Raw genomic sequence first — 27,096 nt, 5'->3', positions numbered from 1 at the left:
GTCCCTGTTTAATCCATCTGTATATGTATTACACACGTATACATACTTTATATTTTTCATATTTAGAATTTCCATTTAGTACTCTTTCAAATAAATCCTCATGTTCTTTCATCTTAATTCCCTGTCTACCTTCATTTATATCTTGGAACATTTTTTTGACAGAGAGAGAAAAGGGAGAAAGAGAAGTAGCAACTCATTGTTCTATTTAGTTGTGCATCTATTAATTGTTTTTCATGCGTGCCCTGACTGGGGATTGAACTAGCAACCTCGGGTTTGAGTCAGTGTTCCGGGGATCAAACAAGCAATGTCAGCGCTCCTGGACGACAATCTATCCACTGTACCACTGGTGAGGGCTATCTTGGAACATTTTAACAGAATTATTTTTTATTCTCTTTCAGGTTGCTCTGACAACAAAATGCCTAAACGTGAACTCTCCTACTTCTTACTCCTGCTGATTCTTTAAAAGAGCTTTGTAATGTTCTTCCTCTGAGATCATCTTCAGCAAGTTATTTATTCTGAAAATAAATCCTTCATACCACAGGTAATAGATGTGGGATAGTCTCACGTTTCTTCTGCTGGTACTCCATGAATTTCACAGCTTGCAATTTAGTTTATAGTTATTTCTTAGCTAGATGGCTCTGAACCTCAGCACAAATTCAGAATTCCTATCATGGGTGGCTTAGGTCTAAGTAAAAATTCTTTTGAAGGCTTCTTTTCCTACCCATTATACACCTCCCTGTTGTACCCTTAAGTAAATAGGTGGATTTTTTCCCTCTTTTCCCATTTTTATAAGGGTAGTTTACCCATTTCTACATTTAAGAACAGTTTGGTTTCTAGATCCCAGCCTCGACTCCTGTCCAAGCAGGGGCATTAAATCCTAGCACTATCTTAAGCTCAGATATCCTAGAAAGCCATAATTTGCCCGTTAGCTGTCAGAGGTTTACCCTTCTTGTTCTTATACTGTATTATATATATGTTTACAAGTTGTGTTATGTTTTATCCAGGATTTCTGTGTTTGGGAAGGAGGAAAGGGATCTTCCTTTATCAACACAGTCCACCCTACCGAACAGAAGTCCATAGTATTTTCTGATACTGATAAATGATTTACAAACATTTTATTATTTTTAAATTTTATTCATTCATTTGAGAGAGGCAGGGGAAGAAGGGAGGGAGGGAGAGGGAGAGAGAGAGAGGCAGGCAAGAAGCATCAACTCCAATATGTGCACTGATCTGGCAAGCCCAGGGGTTCAAACCGGTGACCTCAGCGTTCCAGGTCGATGTTTTATCCACTGCACCACCACAGATCAGGTTGCAAACATTTTAGATATTTTCAAATTCTAAATACGAGATCAGAGAAAAATACTTACAGGACTTGAAAGAAGAGGCAATCCAGTTCGAGGATGAAAGGCTCTGGTTGAGGTTCCGTCCAAAGAATGAAAATTATGTTTCCGCCAGACATTTGAATGTTTTAATGGTATAGTCCTCAGCTAGGAAAAGAATTAAGATTTTAATGGTAATATTTTTTGGTCTTAGACTTATTTCTAATATGTACTGTAGTATTACATCCTTGGTGGTGAAGCTAATGATCTATGTATCTGTATCTCTATATACACAAACATATGTAAACATTAAGATAACTGAGGTCACTGGTTCAAAACCCAGGGCTTGCCTCGTCAAGGCACATACGACAAGCAACAAGCAAGCAACAAACAACTAAAGTGAAGCAACTATGAGTTGATAGTTCACACTCCCCTCTCCTTCTGTAAATCAATAATATAAAATCTTATAAAAAAAGTGTGTTCAAATGCTTTATCAGCATATAGTCATATTTATAAAGAATTCTAGCTAATGTTTGATTCTTTTCATTTGTGAAAAGATAAACTACTCACAGGTAAGAAAAAATAGCATAATATAATAAAACTGTCAATATTAAGAGGCATTCTTTGAGAATACAATTTGGTGGGGCATAATACAGCAATAAAATAAGCATAAATTTCAAAATATATGTAATGCAGTCACAGTATCAAGTTTTTTGAAGTAATATAGAAAATAGGGCTAATTTGTAAAAAATTTAGACAAGTTTAGAACCGAAGATCAGAAATTCATAAACACACATGAATAAAAATCAGGAAAGACTAATTTGGGCCCTAGCTCTTCCATTTACTGGTCTTGTGACCTTGGACATGTTACCTAACCTCCCCATGCCTAAGGTCCTCATTTGTAAACTGGAGTTAATAATAGAATATAACATCTCATAGTGAAGTGGAAGGGTTAACTAAGTCCATGCAGGTAAAACATTCAGAAGAGTGCCTGGGCATAGAGTAAATATTTATGATTAGATTTTTAACAAGTACATGAAAAACGAATCTTAGTGGCTTGAAAAATACCAGTCACAGTAAGCTTCCCTATGAGGGTCCAGAAAGGATCGTGAACATGCTGATTTCTTAAGGCCAGGGTAGGTTTTGGTGACAACTATAGTTTTAAGATATTAGAAACTACCATTTGATTTAACCCATATTTTAGAGAAATGAAATCGTTTGTTAAAAATATATAAATTAGAACCATGGCATAATTTTAAAACTCTAATAATGTCCAGCAAAACAAATCTGAGTGATAAAGAAGATAAACTTGACTCAGGTTTGAATCAAGTTTTCCATATAATTAAGATATAAATTTGTAATATTACTTATAGAAACACATAAAATTTGAGTCTAATAATAATATTCTAAAGCTTAAAAGTGGTTTGGTGGAAAGTCAAATAAAATGGAAATACATATCTTTTATTTACATAGTGCATTAAAGGTTTATAGAACAGGTATTTTAAATCCATTATTTGATTGTCACTATAACTCTGAAATAGGCAAAAGAGACTTGTTATTCTCATTTTAAAATTAAGGAGACTAAGGTTTTTGAAGTTATGTGACCTTTTCAAGGACCAAATAGTGAAGTCACACCTGGAACCCAGGCATTTTGACCAACAGCCTAGTGACTTCAATATAGATATTCCTAAAATCCTTAGCTACACAGTGGCTTAGCACAGTGGGCACACTATCATTGTGTGATACACTGCCAGAACAACTAATAAACAATACGTTAAGTGAAAAGAAATTTTATTTTTGAGTCCTATTTATTCTCCATCAACTGTTCACAACATTGAAATCAACAAAAAAGGGCAACAGGAAGAATTTACCTAGCATTTACTTTTGTGTGTGTGTGACAGAGACAGAGAGTGGGACTGATAGGGACAGATGGAAGGGAGAGAGATGAGAAGCATCAATCTTCGTTGTGGCATCTGAGTTGTTGACTGCTTTTTCGTATGTGCCTTGACCGGGGGCTACAGCAGACTGAGTGGCCCCTTGCTCAAGCCAGTGACAGATAGGGACAGACAGACAGGAAGGGAGAGAGGTGAGAAGCATCAACCTTTGTAGTGGCACTTTAGTTGTTCATTGACTGATTTCTGACATGTGCCCTGACCGGGGGACCAAGCGACCCACTGCTGAAGCCAGCAATCCTGGGCTCAAGCTGATGAGCCCGCACTCAAGCCAGTAACCTCAGGGCTTCGAACCTGGGTCCTCCGCGTCCCAGTCTGACGCTCCATCCACTACGCCACTGCCTGGTTAGGCATCTAGCATTTACTTTTAAGTGAGCAGTTATTTGCAAGGATATTAATACCAGTTCTGTAGCAGATTATTCATTATCAGACTTTTTATTCTACAGATAATGGGCACCTTGGGCCTTTATAACTAGACCCCCTATATCAAAAATCAAACCATAACTTGTTTAATAATTATATTTGAGCCTGATCTGTGGTGGCACAGTGGATAAAGCGTCGACCTGGGATCCTGAGGTTGCCGGTTTGAAACCCCTGGCTTGCTCAGTCAAGGCACATAATGATCAGAGCAAATATGAGAAGCAACTACTATGAGATGATGCTTCCCTCTCTTCCCGCAACTCTCTGTCTCATCTACAATCAATAAACAAAATCATAAAAAGAGAGAGTAGATGTTACCTACCAATACCTCTGTAGGTTTCAGTCGTTCACACGTAGACACACAGTCTTTTATAGTCTTTCTCTGAGAACAGTTTTGAAATTTTTCATCAATCGGATCTTCTTTCTTATCCTGTTCATTTTTTAATTGGCATGGTTTTTTGAACTTGAAATCTTCATTATCTTTACTGAGATAATTTTCAATACTATTAAGTTGCATATTTTGCTCACATGTTGTAGGCCTTTTTGAGTCTTTATTTGAGCACTTATTTTCATGTTTGTTCAAATATCCAGACATTTCCAACATAGTAACTTTTATTTTTGAGTCATTATTTTTGGAATTATCAAATTGGTGATTGTTAAAAGATTCTGGATTACAGTTTTCATTTTTTATTTTTTCCTTATACTTATTTGTGCAAATCTGTTTGTCAATACTATTGCAATCTGAATATTGTTTATTAATTCCATTGTTAATTTCATACTCTTTAAATTGACACTCAGAAAGTGTATTTTCCAATCTGATTGTCAAGTCCAAGTTATTTTCTTTACAATCAGACATATTTGAGGGCGCTAATAAACTAGTGGCTTTGTTCTGTATCCCCTGAAATGTACTTTGGATGACTTCACTAGGATTGTCCTGACATAGCTCTCTTCTTATCTGAGGTTTCAAAGGGGACTTGACTTTACTATTGCATTTAAAAGAACAAAAAGATTTAGCAGGTATTAAGTATTCCCCTTCATTGCAGTCTTCTAACAAGGAAAATTTTGTATTAGAAATAAAAACAGAGGCATCATCCCTGTTTTTCTTCAACAAAGTTTTGTCTTCATATGAACTCTTAAACACTTTTGAAGGAACCAAAGTAGAGTCATGGATGTTCAATGATTGCCGGGGCATATGTGAAGCCGTTGGATCAATATGCTCCAAGTGCTGAGCAATCCTTGCAATAACATCTTGCCGCTCCTGGAGTAACGAGCCTATTAGAGGGTTAGTCTCACTAACCGACTGATGAGAATAAAGATGATTAGAAGTGCAAGTTTCACTTCGAGGAATTTCTGGTTGGGTTTTCCCCTCATTGATGTCTGCTGAGGAGGTAAGCTCTGCATTACCAGATGAAATGGAGAACATTTCTTTACATTTTCTCACATTTTCATTTTCTTGTGAAACCCGGAAAAGTTTTGAATTAAGTGAACTAGACTCTTGGGTATTAAATGCATATCCAGGAACATGTGAACTGCTTGGATCACAATGAATCAAATGCTGAGCGATTCTTGCAATAACTTCTTGTCGATCTTGAATTAAAGAGTCTATTAAAGGATTAGTCTCACCAATGGACTGCCAGGAACTCTGGCGACTAGAGACACTGGAATCAATCATTGAAAACGATTTTAAAGTTCTCACTGATGTTTCATGTGACTTTTTATCTCCTGTACCACTGAAGCCCAGAATATTGGCCTGACAAGTTCCACACTCAGATTTACTGCCAATGCCTGGATATAGTTTGCCATTTTTGACAGCTGCACTATATTCAGGAGGTGTGCCATTTTTTACATGTAATACATTTTCTGGTGCCATAGTCCAGGTTTGTTTGCTACATAGACGCTGTGAACTGTTTGTACTACACTGTTCTGCTTCATTAGAATTGCGGTGTTGATGGGCTTTAAGTTCATGGTCTTGAATTCTTTTCTCATAAAGTCCAATACTTGTGTGAATACTACACGTCAAAACTGGGTAATTAGATTGTCTGGGCAAGGATTGAACGCTGACTTTCAAGGCCACATTGTGAGAAACATTGGGAACAGGAAACACATGTTCGATTGGAGTCTGTGAAAAATTCCACTGCAGGTCTACATCAGCAGAACTGATTCTAGAATCACACAGAAAAATATGTAATCATTGGGTTATGAAACATGTATCATTATTGTGTATTATTAAAACATTTTTAAACAGGTGCTTATCCTTGTTTGCATTAATTACTATTGGGTTTTACTTTTAGCTGTTTTGCCTTATATGTCATTCTGATAAAACCAACATAAGAAGTACAGTAGATTATGCTTGGGATAGAAATGATCTTCTTTTAAGAACACTGGACCACTTAAGCATTAAAGCTCAAAAATATTATAATTTAAAATCATTTGTCAAAACAGAAAAAAAATTAAGTCAGTCTACTATTATGGAAGTTCTGCAGCCCAGAACGTTTTCTACTTTATTTACAATGGCAGCACTAAGTCCATTGTTGGTTCTACAAAGTAAGCATAAAAGTTTTCTGAAAACTAGTATGCACCAAATTTAACCCAAGAAACAAAAGTTAATACTGATTTACCCCTACACTTCTCTAACTTGTTTTGGGAAAAATGTCAATAAATTTTATTCACTTATATTGAGAACTGAAGGAAATAAAATACATAAAAGGTACCTAACCAAGTAGCTAACGAATGTAGTTGAATATACACCATCCTTTTTGTGTCTACACATACCTGTAAAGAATATTTCGTGGAATAGCACCATGAGAAACACTCAGCCAAGCACTTAACTGAGAAAAAAACACAAATGAGCGGACAGCCAATAGGAGAGTCTTCTCTTCAATAAATCGATCACCATTCCTAAGGGAAGTTAAAAAAAAAACACCCCATCATCTAATTGTCAGCAGGTACAAAATAACTGAATTTTGGAAATACAGAAGCTGAACATATCACTCAGAATGCCTGCTTTCAAGAACATAGGAATTAGATTTACCGATGTCACTTAAAGTCACATCAGTACTAAATATCTGTATTTTACTATACAGAGAGATTCTAAGATAGAATATAGTATTAAAATAATCAATAGAAAGTAATGGAAAACTTGATTTACCAAGAACAATTTTGAACTCAGTTATATAACTTACTGTCGAGGAACTGGCTCCAATATCCATCTTTCTAATAATAATGCATCTTGCTTAATTGCGGGATCATTGAGATCGATCCCGTCTGTGGTAGGCCCATCATCGCTATAACAGCAGTCTGGTAGTAGCATCACTTCCACCATGATTGGAAGGTTATTCTTCCACAACAATGTGACCTCAGACCTGGTTCGTCTGGCTTGGCGACACTTAGAGAAAATGAATATAAGCAAAATGTCTCAATAATCCCTGCAATTTTGTATTTTAACTTGAAAATTATTTTAAAGTATACATTTGTACAAGAAATGAGCCATCAATTACAGAACCTGCTTTGACTTGTCAATTTAGGTTTCCTCATTAAATAATGGATTTATACTAGTGAGCTCTGAAATGCAAGGATTAGTACTGAACATTTATAATGCAGATTTTCTTGGGAGGGGGGATATCTTTGCTCTAGTTCGAGCGGCCCAGCATTGCCTATTTTTTGTTAATTACATCATCATTACAGAAGAAAGATTCATTTTCAATGAAGACCAAAATATTGAAAACTCATTGTCATTAAATGCTTAATATATACAAGATTTTAAAAGTTTAAAATTTTGGACTACATTTTACTAACTGGGAGAAAAATCCTTACAGCAAATTATACAGTATTTACCAAAATACATTTTTTATTTTTTTATTTTTCTGAAGCTGGAAACGGGGAGGCAGTCAGACAGACTCCCGCATGCGCCCGACCGGGATCCACCTGGTATGCCCACCAGGGGGCGATGCTCTGCCTATCTGGGGCGTTGCTCTGTTGCAACCAGAGCTATTCCAGTGCCTGAGGCAGAGGCCACAGAGCCATCCTCAGTGCCTGGGGCCAACTTTGCTCCAATGGAGCCTTGGCTGCAGGAGGGGAAGAGAGAGATAGAGAGGAAGGAGAGGGGAGGGGTGAAGAAGCAGATGGGAGCTTCTCCTGTGTGTCCTGACCAGCAATTGAACCTGGGACTCCTGCACGCCAGGCAAAATAAATATTTTTTTTTCTTTTTTTTTTTTTTTCTTTCATTTTTCTGAAGCTGGAAACGGGGAGGCAGTCAGACAGACTCCCGCATGCGCCCGACCGGGATCCACCTGGTATGCCCACCAGGGGGCGATGCTCTGCCCATCCTGGGCGTCGCCATGTTGCGACCAGAGCCACTCCAGCGCCTGAGGCAGAGGCCACAGAGCCATCCCCAGCGCCCGGGCCATCCCTGCTCCAATGGAGCCTTGGCTGCAGGAGGGGAAGAGAGAGACAGAGAGGAAAGCGCGGCGGAGGGGTGGAGAAGCAAATGGGCGCTTCTCCTGTGTGCCCTGGCCGGGAATCGAACCCGGGTCCTCCGCACGCTAGGCCGATGCTCCACCGCTGAGCCAACCGGCCAGGGCCAAAATAAATATTTTTAACAGTATTTTATACCAACACATTATGATAGCAAAATGTATCTGCCCATTAAAAAATATATATATATAAAGGGAAATTGGTTAATGTGAGGAAAAAAATTATTAACATCAATCACAATAAACAAGAACATAAAATTGATGAGTCAGGGCTGAGATTCAAAATAAAAAAGTTGAATAACAGCAGCATATTTAATTTTTTTTTATTAGAGAGACAGAGAGAGGGAGAGAGGGAAGAGAGAGATGAGAAACATCAACTCATAGTTGTGGCACTTTAGTTATTCATTGCTTCTCATATTGCCTTGACTGGGGAGCTCCAGCCAAGCCACTGACCCTTGGCTCAAGCCAGCGACCATGGGATCATGTCGACGATCCCATGAGCTAGCGAGCTTGGGGTTTCAAACCTGAGACCTCAGCGTCCCAGGAAATGCTTTATCCACTGTGCCACCACTGGTCAGGCAGTACATGTAACCTGAAATCTGGTGTGTGAGAAGAAACATATGACGTTGGCTGCTCACCTGCCTGCTGATCAGCTACTACTAGCGTGACTTCAACAACCTTAAGACCAAAAGTTGCCTGACCAGGCAGTGGTCCGGTGGATAGAGCATAAGACTGGGATGCAGAGGACCCAGTTTCAAACCCTGAGGTCGCCGGCTTGTGGAGAGACTCATCGGCTTGAGTATGAGCTCACCAGCTTGAGCCCAAAGTCGCTGGCTTGAGCAAGTAGTCACTTGCTCTGCTGAAGCCCCCCAGTCAAGGCACATATGAGAAAGCAATCAGTGAACAACTAAGGTGCCACAACAAAGAGTTGATGCTTCTTATCTCTCTCCCTTCCTGTCTGTCTGTCCCTCTCTCTGACTCTGTCTCTGTTAAAAAAAAAAAAAAAGGAAAAAAGAAAAAGAAAAGAACAAAGGTTATTTAGTTATGGTCCAGGATTAGGATTTTTTCCTTATGATTGTGACTGACTTTATATTCAAATGTGGGTATTATAATTGCAGTGTAACAAAGGTGATGACAGAGCCCTGGCCGAACAACTCCATTGGTTAGTGTCATCCAGATAAATCAAGGTTGCGAATTTGATCTCTGGTCAAGGCACATATAAAAATCAACCAATGAATGCATAAATAAATAAGCAGAATAACAAATCCATGTTTCTTTCTCTCTCTCTAAAAATCAATTTATTTTATTTTTTAAGGTTTATTTTTATTTTTTATTAATTTTAGTAGAAAACAATGGGATAGAGACATAGGAACATTAATCTGTCTCTGTATGTTCTCTGACCGGGGATCGAACTGGCAACTTCTATGCCTTGGGATGATGCTCCAACCAACCAAGCTATCCAGTCAAGGCTAAAATTCAATTTTAAAAAAATTAAAAGAGAAAAACAAAGTGATGACAGAATTTATACAGTTTATATCAGGGGTCGGGAACCTTTTTGGCTGAGAGAGCCATGAATACCACATATTTTAAAATATAATTCCGCGAGAGCCATACAATATATTTAACACTAAATACAAGTAAATGTGTGTGTTTTATGTAAGACCAACACTTTTAAAGTTCAGTAAATCTCTGAATTATTTTTAATAACATTGTTATGCTGTTGCTAACCAATGATGAATAAAGTACTTCTTACCATTAATGCGACTTCTGGTGCTGCATGGTTTTGCTGATGGCTTTGTAGTCTGGTTGATACGTGGTGAGGTTAAGCTTCAAGCAGGCATTGAGACTTACATCTGTTAAACGTGATCACAGGTTGGTCTTAACGTTCTTTAGATGTGAGAAACACTGCTCACATGCATACATAGAGCCAAACATTGTCCGTACAGCACATGCTGCAGTGTGTGATAAGTGACAGGAAATGCGTTCCAAGTTTTGACAATCAGCTGGTCTGCGGGTTGACATATTTTCATTTCTCCCCACTTGTGTTTGCTCACCAACTCTGCTTGCTGTCGTGCAAGTCTTTCCAAATCTTCATTCAGTGACTTGAACTTATTCACCCACATGTCTGAGGCCTTCAGGTCAGCAGCTTGTAGCTCAAAATCTCTGAAGGAGACACCGGGGATGTAACTCAGGTCGGCGCTGTCCACTGCACACTTGTGTGGATGGATGATGAACTTAAAAAGACGAATGCACTCACAAAATTCTCCAAAGCACGCTTTGAATGACTACGGGAGATTAGATGTGAAGCCCACTAGCTGCCGGAGATCAAGACGTTGAGCAGGGTCACTTGCTGTGCATGCATCTTTACTCTTCCAGTTTTTCTAAGTGTAGTAAATGACCTGTTTCAATGTCAGCGATGAAGAGTTCCAGCTTGTTTTCAAATGCTAACACTGCTTGTTGAAGGGATAAGACTGTATTTCCAACGCCTTGTGTTTTCACATTGAGCTGGTTCAGATGTTCAGTCATGTCCACGAGATAGTAGAACTTCAGGAGCCACTCAGTGTTAGCTAACTGAGGATGCTTGACATTTTCCAGTTCAAGAAAAGTCTGGATTTCGCTCAAACAATCCATGAAATGGCTGAGCACCTTCCCTCTTGACAACCAATGCACATTGCTGTGCAGAAGCAGACCAGGATAATAATTCCCAACTTCATCCAGCAGTGTTTTAAACTGGAGATCATTTAAAGCTCGGGCAACAATAAAGTTGACCACCCAAATGACCAGCGATATCACCTCACCAAGCTGCTCGCCACACATCTGAGCACAAAGCACATCTTGATGTAGGACGCAGTGAAAACTTAGGATGGGTTCATGTTCACAAATAAGTGCTACAAATCCTCTGTTTTTCCCCACCATACACGGAGCACCATCAGTACACACCGAAATAAGTTTATCTACCAGTAGATTTTTTTCTTTAGTAAACTCAGTGAAAGACTTGAATAAATCCTCCCCTCTTGTTGTCTCTTTCATAGACAAAACAGCAAGACTTTCCTCACGTAGTGTGTCACCGACAGCATACCTTGCAATCACGCTGAACTGGGATAAATGGCTTACATCTGTTGATTCATTGAAAGCAAGAGAAAAGAATGGTGCTGCATTTATGTCCTTCACTTGTGTTGCCTCAATTTGATTTGCATTCATGATGGTATGATCGTGAACAGTTCTTTTTTTTTATTTAAAATTTTTTTTTACAGACATAGAGCAAGAGTCAGAGAAAGGGATAGACAGGAACAGAAAGATGAGAAGCATCAATCACTAGTTTTTCATTGCGCACTGCAACACCTTTCTCATATGTGCCTTGACCACGGGCCTTCAGCAGACTGAGTAACCCCTTGCTCAAGCCAGCAACCTTGGGTCCAAGCTGGTGAGCTTTGCTCAAACCAGATGAGCTCACACTCAAGCTGGCAACCTCAGGGTCTTGATCCTGGGTCCTCAGCATCCCAGTCCGACACTCTATCCACTGCGCCACCTCCTGGTCAGGCTCGTGAACAGTTCTTGCTGACAGAGACATGTCTTTTATTTGTTTGCTTATCTTGTCTTTATCCGAAAAGTCGTCAAAAAGTTCTTTGGCAACATCAAGCATGAATGTTTTGGCATACTCCCCATCTGTGAATGGCTTTCTGTTTCTCACAATTGCTAAAGCACCGACAAAGCTAGCCAAATTCCAGTCACCTTGTTGGGTCCAAACACAGAGTTGCTGCTGACTAGCTTGCACTCTGCACAAGTAGCTCTTGACATGCTTTCTTCCTGCTGTACTTGGCTGGATATTTCAATGAAAATGTAGTGTGTTGAGGTGCCGCTTTTTATTTGACCATTTCATCAATGCAATTTTATCATTGCATATTAGACATACTGCAGAACCTGCTCTCTCCACAAGAGTGAATTTCTCTGTCCATTCCTGCTGAAAAGTACGATACTCCTCTTTTTTTCTTTTAGCCATCTTCTTCGTCAAAAGGGTTTCTGCAATTAACTAGCTGACTACTTGATTAAAAGGAGGGAAGTTTACTTCCTGACCTCACAACGACTCGTGTACATTACGCATTATCCAATAAAAATTTGGTGTCCCGGAGGACAGCTGTGATTGGCTCCAGCCACCCGCAACCATGAACATGAGTGGTAGGAAATGGATTGTAATACATGAGAATGTTTTATATTTTTAACATTATTTTTTTATTAAAGATTTGTCTGTGAGCCAGATGTAGCATCAAAAGAGCCACATCTGGCTCATGAGCCATAGGTTTCCGACCCCTGGTTTATATAAAAGATAAATAAAAAGCATTCAGTACACGATTCTTACCTGGGCCAGCTTGTCACTACATTCATGTTTGGTAGTTCCTGGGTAACAGGACTGTGCTGGAGGGCAGTGGAAACTTTCTGAGCGACCTTTCACAGAACATTCCGGTGTCCGTCCTTCTGTTATTAACAAGGCCAAAGAGACCAAGAACTCCTCTGCATCATACTCAAAATATTCATCTAGAGTATCTGGTATTAAAAAAAAGAAAAAAAAGAGCCCTCACTTTAATGTACTCTTGATAAAACTCATCTTTTATGCCTAAAAAACTGTCACATCCCATATTAAAGTATATTCACCAACAAAGAGTAAAAACAATTAAAATGAGGCAATTAAAATACAGTAAACTCTTGATTTACAAGGTACTCAGAGTCAGGAGATGATGAATAATTCAAAATTCAAGTTAAGACAAAGTTGGTGAAAATTTAAGCATAAAAAGCTTTATGTAAACTTCAGTTAAAATACTGCCGATTTATATTTAACCCTATGTATAAATTATGTTTTTGGATGTCAAGTACAACAGTTTTCACACAAAACTTCACCAATAGCCAAAGGTTAAAATGCTTTATGATGTCATTATTCTTAGCAAAGTCGTTTTGTTACCATTATTAAAAATTAGAAAAAGATGAAGCCTTAGCTGGTTGGAGCCCCATCCTCATATGCCAAAGTTGCGTATCCAGTCCCAGATCAGGGCACATGCAAGAGTCAACCAATGAATGCATAAATGAGTGGAACAACAAATTGATGTTTCTCTCCACCCCCCTTCTCTCTCTCAAATCAATCAATCAAAAATTTTTTTAAAAAGATGCAGTTTCTTTCCCTATTCTGTGTGTGTGTGTGTGTGTGTGTGTGTGGCAGAGACAGAGAGAGTCAGAGAGAGGGACAGATAGGGTCAGACAGACAGAAAGGGACAGAGATGAAAAAAATCATTTCTTCATTGCGGTCCCTTAATTATTCAATGATTGATTTCTCATATGTGCCTTGACGGGGGGGGGGGGGGGGGCTACAGCAGACTGAGTGACCCCTTGCTCAAGCCAGCAACCTTGGGTCCAAGCTGGTGAGCCTTGCTCAAACCAGATGAGCCTGGCGACCTCGGGGTCTCGAACCTGGGTCCTCCACATCCCACTCCGACGCTCTATCCACTGTGCCACTGCCTGGTCAGGCTTATTCTCCCTTCTCCCTGACTTAACTAGCTCCTTGTTCTCACAGCCCTAATTGTGTGATATGAACATTCATAACCATTGGGTCCTTCTCTGCCATTCTTATACAGTAGTAGTTTCAGAGGGAGAAATGCTATAATTATCCAGCAGGAGATGTAGGCCTGAATTGCAATATATTTGTATATGAATTGTGATTATTTTTTGGTTACTATGCAGTTCCAAACAATCTACCCTGCAGATATTTTCACTGATTTATAGTAATTTTTAAATTTCTCACAAGTGCTCTAATTTTTAAAGTAGTTTATTTTCAAAAATTTTAACCTATTACACAAGTTGAACATGCATGCACATATACACACACAAAGTTCAATTTGTTATGCAACCCAATTAAGCAAAAACACTTTAAGTACCTACTATACTGTATTAGATCACGGGGAACATAATTATACTTTATATAGCTCCTAATCTCAAAGGGTTTATGATTCAGAGATGATATTAAAAACAAAGAGAACACTGTAACATTTAATATCAATATATTCCAAAGAAGTGCAGGTAACAGTGGTAAATTTTTACAAAAGAGGTTGTTGTTGAGTAGAACCATGAAAGAGAAAGTACAACTTGAGTGTAAAATTTGTATAGAGAAAATGTGGAAGAGGCAAGACTGGACCTAGACTGTGACCAGCCTTGACAGGCAGAATGAAGAATGCCTATCAGGAAGGCTCATCAGAAGAGGAGCCTTGGAATCCAACTCTACTGAGCTGGTATTTTAAGACCATTATTATTTTTTTAAATTTATTTATTGATTTTAGACAGGGAGGAAGGTAGTGAGAGACAGAAATATTGATCTGTCTTTGTATGTGTATGTTTGGTCCCAAACTGGGACGAGGACTGAACCTACAATGTTGTCGTATTGGGATGATGCTCTAACCCAGGGGTAGTCAACCTTTTTATACCTACCGTCCACTTTTGTATCTGTTAGTAGCAAAATTTTCTAACTGCTCACTGGTTCCACAGTAATGGTGATTTATAAAGTAGGGAAGTAACTTTACTTTATAAAGTTTATAAAGCAGAGTTACAGCAAGTTAAAGCATATAATAATAATTACTTACCAAGTACTTTATGTCGAATTTTTGCTAAGTTTGGCAGAATAAATCTTTATAAAACAATTTACTATAGTTAAATCTATCTTTTTATTTATACTTTGCTCTGCTACCGCCCACCATGAAAGCTGGAACGCCCACTAGTGGGTGGTAAGGACCAGGTTGACTCCACTGCTCTAACCAATTGAGCTATCTGGCCAGGGTATTAAGACCATTTAGAAAAGCTTTCCTAAATTGACCATTTGTGACACATAAAATAAAAGCCATCACTTAGTAACATTGTCAAGGCATTGCCAGCTTTAAGTACTTTCTATACCTGAACTCATTTAGTCTTTAGACAGCTCTAGAAGGTGAAAACTATTACTACCATTTTACAGATAAATGAAGCATAGAGGGGTGAACCTGTGCAAGACCACTAAACTAATAAATAGCAATGTTGGAATTTGACCTTATACAGCTGCATCCAGAATCTCGGTTCCTAACCACCCAGACACGGCATCTTTCACTGTGGTTATAAATTTTTCTTTTACATACTTATGTTCATAAAAACATGAATGAAAATAACATATATTCAACATATCTTTTAATAATACATTTGGGATATTTATGGTATAGAATTAGTTTCCAGGAATAGTACCCTAATTTATAATAATGTGCCAATGGAAAAAAAGAGAGGTCTCAACTTCCACCTCTCTAGGAACCAGAAAGGTCATAAATCAAGGGTTTCCTGTGTTCTCCGGGACTTGCTGAGTTAAATCGTTGTGTCCTTCAGAGGGGAGCAAAAGAAGTAAAAAGGATTCCATTCAGTCTCTTTCTCTGGTGGGTCTGCATGTTTTCAAGGTTAGCTGGGTTTGCCATGGGCTACGTGGCATGGTTTTAGCTCCCCAAGGCTCATCTTGTTCCTTTCCTCAGCCTGTGGGACAATCCTGGAGAGCTAGGAATTATGGCAGAGCAGGGGTTCCTGGTCTGTGCAATGCTGAGTGATGCCCAGCTGTCAGCTGCCCCATGTGAGATAAATTACTTGATTTAAAACATAACATTGAAGGAAAGAGAAAGAATGTTATAAATTTTCATAGGCAATGAAGGAAAGATCATTGGAGATTGGGTATCAATCAAAACAGTCCAGAGTCCCTCTTCCTCCAAGACCTTGGTGAGCATTGTACTTATACCACAGCCTGGCTGGGAGCCATGAGGACTTGCTGCTCTTTTAGTGGCTTGCTCTTCTGGCTCTAGAGTTTAGCCATATTCTTAAAGTTACCCATATTTTCTGTCCAACAAAAAACGATGAACAAATTTGCAACTGGAAAAACTTTGAACAATCAGAGTGATCCACAGACAAAACAACTAACCTGGGAAGTAAATTTTTCACCAAGCGTGTTCAAGGACACACGGATAAACAATTAACAGGATGTCAATGAAGGAATTTAAAATGCTTATACCAGTTTAAAAACTTGGAATAAACTTAAATGTCCAATAATATGGGACTGGCTAAACTGTACCATAACTGTGGTACAGTTATGTATCTAAAATAATGACAGAAAATTTTTTTTTTTTTTGTAACAGAGACAGAGAGATAGCGAGAGGGACAGACAGGAAAAAACAGGAAGGGAGAGAGATCAGAAGCACAATTCTTCATTGCAGCTCCTTATTTGTTCATTGATTGTTTTCTCATATGCGCCTTGAGGGGGGGATGCTCCAGAAGAGTGAGTAACCCCTTGCTCAAGCCAGCAACCTTGGGCTCAAGCCAGCTCATGTTTTTTTGTTGTTGTTGTTTTTTATTTTTATTTTTTACAGAGACAGAGTCAGAGAGAGGGATAGACAGGGACAGACAGACAGGAACAGAGAGATGAGAAGCATCAATCATTAATTTTTTGTTGCGCATTGCGACACTTTAGTTGTTCATTGATTGCTTTCTCGTATATGCCTTCACCGCGGGCCGTCAGCAGACCGAGTAACCCCTTGCTCGAGCCAGCAACCTTGGGTCCAAGCTGGTGAGCTTTGCTCAAACTAGATGAGCCCGCACTCAAGCTGGTGACCTCAGGGTCTTGAACCTGGGTCCTCGGCATCCCAGTCCCACGCTCTATCCACTGCACCACCGCCTGGTCAGGCCACGGGTCATGTTTTGATTACTTAATACAGGAATTCGTGGTCTTCCTCTTTCCTCTTGGAACCTGTGGAAGTCTGCTGGGAACAGGACTTCTGAAACAACAAGTATGTGTGGAAGGCTGTGGTATAAAGGGCATTTTTGCTAGCTACAAGTGGGGTATCTGGCACCAGAGGGAGGACACAGCTCTTCTTAAAACTGACAGTTTATACTCAAGATGAATTCTGTTTAGGCAAGAGATGTACAAAGCAAAGAATGCAACAGTGATTCCTGGTGGCAAACCAAACGAAACCAGAGCTAAAGTTATGATTAAAGCATTGCAGTAGAAAAACTAAGTTCACATGCATTTTTTTTTTTTGTATTTTTCTGAGGTTGGAAACGGGGAGGCAGTCAGACAGACTCCCGCATGCACCTGACCGGGATCCACCCGGCATGCCCACCAGGGGGCGATGCTCTGCCCATCTGGGGCGTCGCTCTGTTGCATCCAGAGCCATTCTAGTGCCTAAGGCAGAGGCCACAGAGCCATCCTCAGCGCCTGGGCCAACTTTGCTCCAATGGAGCCTTGGCTGCGGGAAGGGAAGAGAGAGGCAGAGAGGAAGGAGAGGGGGAAGTGTGGAGAAGCAGATGGGCGCTTCTCCTGTGTGCCCTGGCTGAGAATTGAACCCGGGACTCCTGCACGCCAGGCCGACGCTCTACCACTGAGCCAACCGGCCAGGGCCCACATGCATATTTTTATAATAACATAGTTCTTTGAAAATTGGCTCTGTATTTTCTTTTCTTTCTTTTTTTTGATAGAGACAGAGGGAGAGTCAGAGAGAGGGATGGACAGGGACAGACACACAGGAAAGGAGAGATGTGAGAAGCATCAATTCTTCGTTGCGGCATTTTAGTTGTTCACTGAGTGCTTTCTCATGTGTGCCTTGACCAGGGGGTTACAGCAGAGCAAGTGACCTCTTGCTCAAGCCAGTGACCTTGGGCTCAAGCCAGCAACCTTTAGTCTCAAGCCAGCAACCATGGGGTCATGTCTATGATCCCATGCTCAAGCCAGTTGAACCCACACTCAAATCGGTGACTTTGTGGTTTCAAACCTCGGTTCTCCACATCCCAGGCCAACTGCACCACGGCCTGCTCGGGCCAGACTATACCACTTATAAAAAATCTCTTCTAGCTTTAAGATTCTACAAATTCCCTTTATTATAAGAAAGTAGCTAGCGGTATATCCATTGATATATTTTAAAGTAGAAAAGGCCAATTCAATCTGAATTTTAGTTCTTGATAGTATTCAAAAGGTAGAGTGCTTCATTTTAATGAGCATAAAATATTCACTATAACTTAAGCAAGTAGCTTTCTTAATTATTAGCTGGTATCTAAGAGATGATTTATTGTTTGATAACCTTATTGCTTATAATAATTTCTATTGTTGGTTTTAGATAAATGATCTTAATGTTGCTACAGATTAAAAAATTAAAAATGGCAAATTATAATTCATTTAAATCTGACACTTAGAAATCTGATACTCTTCTAAGAACTGTGATGGTTTGATACTGTGGCCTGAGAGGAAAACTACACTTCATAATCTAGTAGATATAAATTCAAATACTGAGGACTCCGGGCAAGATAAAATAATAATTCTTATCTCTGAGAAAAAAAAAGACTCTGCCCTTTGATTTCTGCCATTACTTGCTAGGAATTTTCAGATTAGATTTTAGTTATTATTTAACCTTAAATTTTTAACCGTGTAGTCAGGTATTTGAAAACCTCCTTCTAGTCAAAGAAAATTCTTAGTGAAGTTTTCATACAAAGACCCAGAATATTATAATTTAAAAAATTATTGATTTCATGAGGTATTTCCTTCATCATGTATTTGATTCAAGGAAAGCCATGAAGCACAAAACCTTTCCACCTTCACAAATGAAATATTATATAAAATATAACTGATGTCCAAAAAAGGTAAAAATTAAAATTCATGTAAAGATTTGAAAACAAAATTGACCTTTAATAACTATTCTGTAACAGCACTAACTAAAACACTCAATGCAGAATTCAATTTTATTATTTTCATAAAGACAGAAGTAAAAGCCACTATGTTCAAACCCAGGCAAGCTCAAGCATGTTACTTAATTTCCTCACTTACAGAATGGTAATGATAAGTGTTCAGTGAGAAAGGAACATCTTTACTTTACTCAGGTTGGGCTTCTGTACACAAGAAAAACAGGACTTAGCACAAGACTTATTTCCTAATAGGAATGTATGTAAGGGAAAATAGCTGATTTCTATACTCGCCCATTTTATGAGTTCTTCTACAAGGCTGACTGGTTTGCTTTTGGTAGTCAGTGGCCTATTTCCACTCACAATAGAGTAACAAGGTACTGATTTACCCAAACACCATAAACAGCACAAAACACACAAACAACTGCGTTTAGACATTTCACAACAGATGTACAGGAAAGGACAGTGATCCTGAGATGAAAATAAACAGGTGAGCTCAACAATTGTGCAACCTTACTGTCTAGAGCCGTGGTTCTCAAACTTTTTGAAGTTGGGTGCATTTAAAATCCTACAAATAGGCCCTGGCCAGTTGGCTCAGTGGTAGAGCATCGGCCTGGCATGCAGGAGTCCTGGGTTCGATTCCCGGCCACACAGGAGAGGCGCCCATCTGCTTCTCCACCCCTCTCCTTCTCCTTCCCCTCCCGCAGTCAAGGCTCCATTAGAGCAGGGTTGGCCCGGGCGCCGAGGATGGCTCTGTGGCCTCTGCCTCAGGCGCTAGATGGCTCTGGATGCAACACAGCGACGCCCCAGATGGGCAGAGCATCGCCCCCTGGTGGGCATGCCAGGTGGATCCCGGTTGGGCGCATGCGGGAGTCTGTCTGACTGCCTCCCCATTTCCATCTTCAGAAAAATCCAAAAAAAAAAAAATTCTACAAATAATTATAGGCACACTATATACAAATTTCTGAGAAATGTTATAATATCTAATTAAGTCAAATATTAAAGAAAAAATTAAAGTTCAAGCATGCTTTTATGATAATTAAATGAAATAAATACTACAAAATTAAATTTATTCTGACATTAGAAACATGAGCCTTATCTGTCCTAGTGATTTCTTCAGTGTTTGGGCATACATTTGAAAGGCACTCTCATTTCCTTATCAATACATTGAAGAATTCCTCTTTTTACTCTTAATTGTGTTGAGTGCAGAAAACCCCCACCATGCATATCATCTTAACTTTACACCAAACAAAGAATAGAAGAAACTTGCCTCCAGTCTTTCCAGGGAACATGGGGGGTAGTGTAAACAATACAGCACCACAGCTTAACAGCCTTTTGTAACCTAATCAGGCAAGTGAGGTGGGGGGTTGGGCAGATTGTCAGCTTACAGGCAATTCCCCACACCTCTGTCCCCCCAAAAATCTAAACTCCAAAAATCCTGTTGGTTTTCTGGTCCCAACAGGCACATATTTCTCTGGAGTACCATAGGGCATACCTGGAAATCTTCTAGGGCGCACCAGTGGGCCCTGGCACACACTTTGAGAACCACTGGTCTAGAGTAAGTTTCTAGGCCTAAGGGTAAAAAAGGGGGAGCCAGACAGAGGGCAGCAGTGTTCTGAATCAAGGGCAAAAGAATTAGGGTAAGGGGAGGTCAAGGTGGCTGGATTCACAGGGCAGAGCACCAGAGAGAAAACAGTAGCATACAGACAGGTCTGGAGAAATTGAGAAGTAGTGAAAGAAAAAGAAAACAACACTTGTCAACCTAGAATTCCTTAAAAAACAAGAAATGATTTTCTTAGACACAGAAAAGGTGGGGAAAAAAATCATCACCAAGAGACGTGCACTAGCAAGAATGTTAAAGCCAGTCCCTTCTGTCAGAAGGAAAATGATACGATTTAGAAATCTGGAGCTACACAAAGAGAACTGGAAATTATAAACATGCAGGCAAATATAAAATAAATTATTCTTGGTTTTTAAATCACTTTTCAATAGAACTGATTATTTAAAGGGAAAATAATAGTAATATATTGAGTGATTTATAACTGTAAACGTGAAATGCATGATAACAATAGCATAAAAGTCAAGAGAGAATAAAATGGAAGTATGTCACCTTAAGGTCCTTAGACCTTTCCATAAAGTGGTATAATATGTATGAAGGGATAACTGTGACAAGTTAAAGATGATTATCACATACCATAAAGTAACAAGTAAAAAAAAAACAAATCATAAAACAAAACAAATCAAAAGTCCCCCCCAAATCTAATTATAATTAAATCCAAAAGAAAACAGAAGAATACTGAAAAAGGAACAAAGACCAGATGGGACAAACAGAAAGCAAATAATAAGACAGTAGATTTCAATCATAACCTTCACTGTGAATGGTCTAATTAAAAGTAGAGCTTATCAGCAGAATGGATTAAAAAGCAAAACACAACTATATACAACCTATATGAAACACACTTTAAATATAAAGACACAAATAGGCTGAAAGTTAAAGGTGGGAAAGATATATCATGCTAATATTAATCAAAAGAAAGCTGGAACAGCTATATTAATGCACTGCTCACAAAAACTAGGGGATCAGGGAATGTGCAGATACTCTAGTACTTTCCGCCTTTTGTGTAGTGCATTTTTCATTAATGAAATAAAAGTTGGTTTTGCAACTCATTTGCATAATCGAACAATTTTCTTTGACTTGTCATTTGCTTTTCTGATGGTCTTATTTAATAAAAAAAATGAAATGCTTTTTTTCTCATTTCCTATTCATTTTGAAATATCCCGTAATTTTTGTGAGCAGTATATTAGAAGAAATAGACTCCAGACAAAGCAAATGGTATTGCAAGTGATAATGATGGTTATTTCATAATGATAATGAGGCCCATCCATCAAGAAAGCATAACAGTCTGAAACATTTGTGCAACTAATAAAATAACTTCAAACTATATAAAGTAAAAATTGAGGCCCTGGCCGGGTGGTTCAGTGGATAGAGCATTGGTAAGGCATATGGATGTCCCGGTTCGACTCCTGGTCAGGGCACAAAGGAGAGGCAACCATCTGCTTCTCTTCCCCTTCCACTCCCCCTTCTCTCCCTCTTCACCTCTCATGTAGCCGGTGGCTCCATTGGTTCACACACTGGCCCTGGGCATTGAGGATAGCTAGACTGATTCCAGTGTCGGCTCCAGACGGGGTTGCCGGGTGGATACTGGTCAAGGTGCAGTATCTCCCCTCCTCTCACTTAAAAAATAAAATAAAAAACTGATAGCCTGGGCCAGTTAGCTCAGTTAGTTGGAATGTCATCCTGAAACAGCAAGGTTGCAGAATCAATCCCTGGTCAGGGCACATAGGGGAAGCAACCAATGAATGCACAACTAAGTGGAACAACAAATGGATGCTTCTCCCCTTCACCCCATCTCTCTAAAATCAATTTAAAAAAAAACACATCTGATAGAGCTATAAGGAGAAACAAACTCATCCACAATTTTACTGGGCAATTTCAACACTTTCCCTTTTCAATAATCCATAGAACAAGTAATAGAATATCAGTAAGAATATAAAAACTTGGCCACTACCACCAACCTGACCTAACCAGCATTTACAGAACACTTCACTCAACAAAAGCAGAATACACAATACATTTACCAAGATAGAGCATATTCTGGGCCATAACACAAGTCTCAATAAACTTAAAAGGATTTAAATCATTCAAAGTGTGTTCTCAAACCACAACTGAATTAAATTAGAAGTCAGTAAGAGAAAGATATCTGGAAAATTGCTAAATATTTGGAAACTAAATGACTGGTGTTATTTCAATAGTCACTGGACTATCCCTTTACTCTGAAGTGAGGTTACCAAGCACTATGGACTGAATAGTATCCCTCTAAAATCCATGTTGAAGTCCTAAGCCCCATAGCAACTGTATTTGGAAACAGGGTTTTTAGAAGGTAATCAGGGTTAAATAAAGTCATTAGGATGGGGTCCTAATCTGGAGAATTGGTGGCCTTACAGGAAGAGGAAGCAATCTCTCTCTCCTCTCCGGAAACATGCACCCGGGAAAGACCATGTGAGCACACAGCAAGAAGGCATCATCTGCAAGCCAGGAAGAGAATCCTTACCAGAAATCAAATCACTGGCATTCCGATCTTGGACTTCTCAGCCTCCATAACTGTGAGAAAATGAATTTCTGTTGATTAAGCTACCCAGTCTATGATATTTTGTTATGGCAGCAAAACTAATATAACAAAGCTAGAAGTCAAGAATTTGACTCCATATTTTCTGTCTTCTCCTGAAACTCGGAGGAGGACATCTTGCACTTAGCTCCAGATTTGTGGATATGGCATGCTAGAGCCTGTGCCTAGAGTCTAGGTGTTCTCAATTAATAAAAGGAGTGAAAATACAAGGCATAAATGGGATTCCAGAAGCCTTGCATTTGGGGGATTATGGGTGCATGCCCAACTTAATAAAGCAATACTTTCTTTCTCATTCTACTGTCAGTCTTATGTGTACATAATTCCCATTGGAATTCAGAGGGTAGAAATGGTGAGTAGTACCATGAATCGCTAGCAATTATAACGACTATCCAACCATCTTGCATAATTGTGATGATCAGAAGTGAGGTATGTCAAACAGTGAACCATTGTTAGTCATACTCAAAATGGGAAAAAACCAAACCTTTTGTTATATCATAACTACTTAATAAAGTCAAGGTGAGAGCAAGAGGAGAAAATTAGAAAGAAGAATGAGGAATAAAAGGAAAAGAAAAACAAAGATAATGATAAATACAGTAGAATTCACTAAGTCCAACATTATAATTTTGCCTTCCTGCCCATGCTCCTCCAACTCCACATCTGATCCTCCCGAGTTCCATATATAGTTTAACATTATTCATGTTCAACTGCCCAAGCCAAAAACTTGGCAACTGAGTCCTCACTAAATAGATCTAGTCACTTTTTCCCTCACCCTATATAACCTTTGCCAATACTACTAATGCCATCTCTTGCATGGACAATTAAAATAGTTCTGCAATTGGTCTCCATGCATTTAGTCTTTTATCCTTTCCATACATTACCATATCCCTTGTTAGAATTCTATTTAAAATATAATGTGATTATGTTGTTTTAAATTTCCATAATGGTTATCACTGTTTACAGTTTAAAGCCCAAACTTTTACTGTCTAGGAACCAATTTAAAAATCATTTCACAGCCCTGTTTGGTCAGCTCAGCAGTAGAGGGTCGGCCTGGTGTGTGGAAATCCTGGGTTCAATTCCCGGTCAGGGCACACAGGAGAAGCGCCCATCTGCTTCTCCACCCTTCCCCCTCTCTCCTTCCCCTCTGTTTCTCTCTTCCCTTCCTGCAGCCAAGGCTCCATTGAGCAAAGTTGGCCCAGGCGCTGAGGGCGGTTCCATGGCCTGCGCCTCAGGTGCTAGAATGGCTCCAGCAGAAACAGAGCAATGCCCCAGATGGGCAGAATATTGCCCCCTGGTTGGTATGCCGGGTGGATCCCGGTCAGGCGCATGCGGGTCTGACTGCCTCCCCTCTTCTAACTTTGGAAATATACCCCCCCCCCCAAATCATTTCACAGAGTGAAACCTCTATTAAATGAAACCTCCTTCCTCCCTCAGGCAGGGATGTCTTATTATACTTTTGGTATATTTTTGTGTATGACAGAGACAGAAAGAGAGACAGGGACAGAGAGACAGGAAGGGAGAAAGATGAGAAGCCTTACTTCTTCATTATGGCACCTTAGCTGTTCATTGATTGCTTTCTCATATGTGCCTTGACCAGGGAGCTACAGCAGAGCATGTAACCCCTTGCTCAAGCCAGCGACCTTGGGCTTCAAGCTAGTGATCTTTAGGCTCAGCTAGCAACCATGGGGTCATGTCTACGATCCCATGCTCAAGCCAGTGACCCCACGCTCATGCTGGTGAGCCTTGCTCAAGTAAGCGACCTTGGGGTTTCAACCTGGGTCCTCTGCATCCCAGTCTGATGCTCTATCCACTGTACCACCACCAGGTCAGGTAATAGTTATTTTTTCTTTTACTTACCTTACTGCAATGGCTAGTTATACAATGTGGTATAGAAGTGGCTACACTAAATGCCTTCTTCCTAATCTTAGTAAGAAAGCATTCAATATTTTACCACTAAGTATAATATTAGCTGGAGATTTTTCATGGATGTCCTTTATCAAGTTCAGAAGATGTATAAAGGTCATTTTGACTTGATACATAAGTATGTAAAATAAATCCCTCAAGAAAATGCCATCTTTTACTTCACTTAGAATGTACCAAAGTAATTTTTAAAATACAAAGACTCCACTGGACAAGGACTGCTGATGAATATACTGTTTTTCAATGTATATTATTTACTTTTAAAAACAGCCATATGTTAAAAAATATTCACTTCCAATAATACTCTAGAAAAAAAGTCATTCCTTGCCATATTGTGGTTGTTTCCAAAGTTTTACTGTATCGCGATTTTTAAAATTGTATATATCTAATTTTGTATTGCAGATTTTTCACTATATCACAGGATTTTGCAGTATATAGGTATTTTTATATATTTATTATTTTAATTATTTTTTGTGGTAAAATAAGAATTTCCTAGCCTAAAAAATTGAAAAGGTTTATAAGTGTGGGGAGGGTTTATAAGGCCTTAAAATATATATAATAAAATAAATATAAGGTCGCTACTTTGCGGATTCTCGCCTGTTGCAGGGGGTCCTGGAACCTAACCTCCGCAGTAGACGAGGGGCCACTGAATCCTCTTCACCAAGAGTGAGCCCGAATGTGGACTATGAAGTTTCGGTGTTGATGATGCGTCACAGAGGTTCGCGGACTGGAAGATGCACTACTGAGATTGGGACGTGAATAGTGGCGGAGGTTGTGCATCTGGGGACAGGACATATAGGACAACTCTACTGTAAGCTAAATTTTGCTGTGAAACTAAAAACTTAAGTTTATTAACTAAAAAGATTTGCCTTGGCCCTGGCCGGTTGGCTCAGCGGTAGAGCGTCGGCCTGGCGTGCGGGGGACCCGGGTTCGATTCCCGGCCAGGGCACACAGGAGAGGCGCCCATGTGCTTCTCCACCCCCACCCCCCTCTTTCCTCTCTGTCTCTCTCTTCCCCTCCCGCAGCCAAGGCTCCATTGGAGCAAAGATGGCCTGGGCGCTGGGGATGGCTCCTTGGCCTCTGCCCCAGGCGCTAGAGTGGCTCTGGTCGCGGCAGAGCGACGCCCCGGAGGGGCAGAGCATCGCCCCCTGGTGGGCAGAGCGTCGCCCCTGGTAGGCGTGCCGGGTGGATCCTGGTCAGGCGCATGCGGGAGTCTGACTGTCTCTCCCCGTTTCCAGCTTCAGAAAAAAAATACAAAAAAAAAAAAAAGATTTGCCTTTTATAAAATCTACTAAAAATATATTTGGTTTTTTTCTTTTCCTTTTTGCAAATTAAAAAAAATAATAAAAATATCTATTCACTTATGCCAGGGGTCCCCAAACTTTTTACACAGGGGGCCAGTTCACTGTCCCTCAGACCATTGGAGGTCCGGACTATAAAAAAAACTATGAACAAATCCCTATGCCCACTGCACTACCTTATTTTAAAGTAAAAAAACAAAATGGGAACAAATACAATATTTAAAATAAAGGACAAGTAAATTTAAATCAACAAACTGACCAGTATTTCAATGGGAACTATGGGCCTGCTTTTGGCTAATGAGATGGTCAATGTCCGGTTCCATATTTGTCACTGCTAGCCGTAACAAGGGATATGACGTGCTTCCAGAGCCATGACGTGTGCATCCCGCGTCACTGGAAGTAGTACTGTATATGAGCAACGCCGTGCTTTGCGTCTGCATCCTGTGCTCCTCTCACTGACCACCAATGAAAGAGATGCCCCTTCCAGAAGTGTCGGGGGCCGGATAAATGGCCTCAGGGGGCCGCATGCGGCCCACGGGCCATAGTTTGGGGACCCAACTTATGCCAGAATTACACTCAAAGAAATTTCCCTCAGGAAGCATGAATTATAAAGAAAACCCCCCCAATATTAGAGAAGACAATTTCACAAGGAAAAAAGAAAAGTAGCAAAGCTCAGATGAGTTTTTAGTTTCAGGACCAAAAATCGGGCCTTCTGTACAAATTTGAATTAAGTTTATATTTTATATTATGCATTTTAATGACTGATAAGTAAAAATATACTTAAATTTTTGTCTTCAGGGACTGAAAAGCATAGGTTAGTTGCT

At 39.7% G+C, this 27,096-nt stretch overlaps 1 protein-coding gene across 6 annotated transcripts in view; it reads right to left on the bottom strand.

Annotated features, from left to right (window-relative positions):
- ATOSA (atos homolog A) overlaps nt 1–27,096 on the bottom strand; it is a 104,665-nt gene that overhangs the window by 27,930 nt on the left and 49,639 nt on the right. For 5 of the 6 annotated variants that reach the window (XR_010731279.1, XM_066276282.1, XM_066276281.1 and 2 more), the window contains 5 exons: nt 12,521–12,705; nt 6,874–7,076; nt 6,464–6,589; nt 4,014–5,853; nt 1,368–1,487 (listed from right to left, as the gene is read on the bottom strand). Coding sequence is in view for 5 of the 6 variants with exons in the window: in XM_066276282.1 (XP_066132379.1) it covers nt 1,368–1,487; nt 4,014–5,853; nt 6,464–6,589; nt 6,874–7,076; nt 12,521–12,705 (2,474 nt within the window). In the remaining variant the exon portion in view is untranslated. Of the gene's footprint in view, nt 1–1,367; nt 1,488–4,013; nt 5,854–6,463; nt 6,590–6,873; nt 7,077–12,520; nt 12,706–22,979; nt 23,030–27,096 lie in introns of all 6 variants that reach the window. The other variant, XM_066276283.1, reaches the window with a different exon arrangement.

Source organism: Saccopteryx bilineata, chromosome 4, assembly GCF_036850765.1.
Source record: "Saccopteryx bilineata isolate mSacBil1 chromosome 4, mSacBil1_pri_phased_curated, whole genome shotgun sequence".
NCBI classification, from domain to species: domain Eukaryota; kingdom Metazoa; phylum Chordata; class Mammalia; order Chiroptera; family Emballonuridae; genus Saccopteryx; species Saccopteryx bilineata.
The sequence above is the reverse complement of the archived record's forward strand: the minus strand, read 5'-3'. Positions and strand labels throughout refer to the sequence as shown.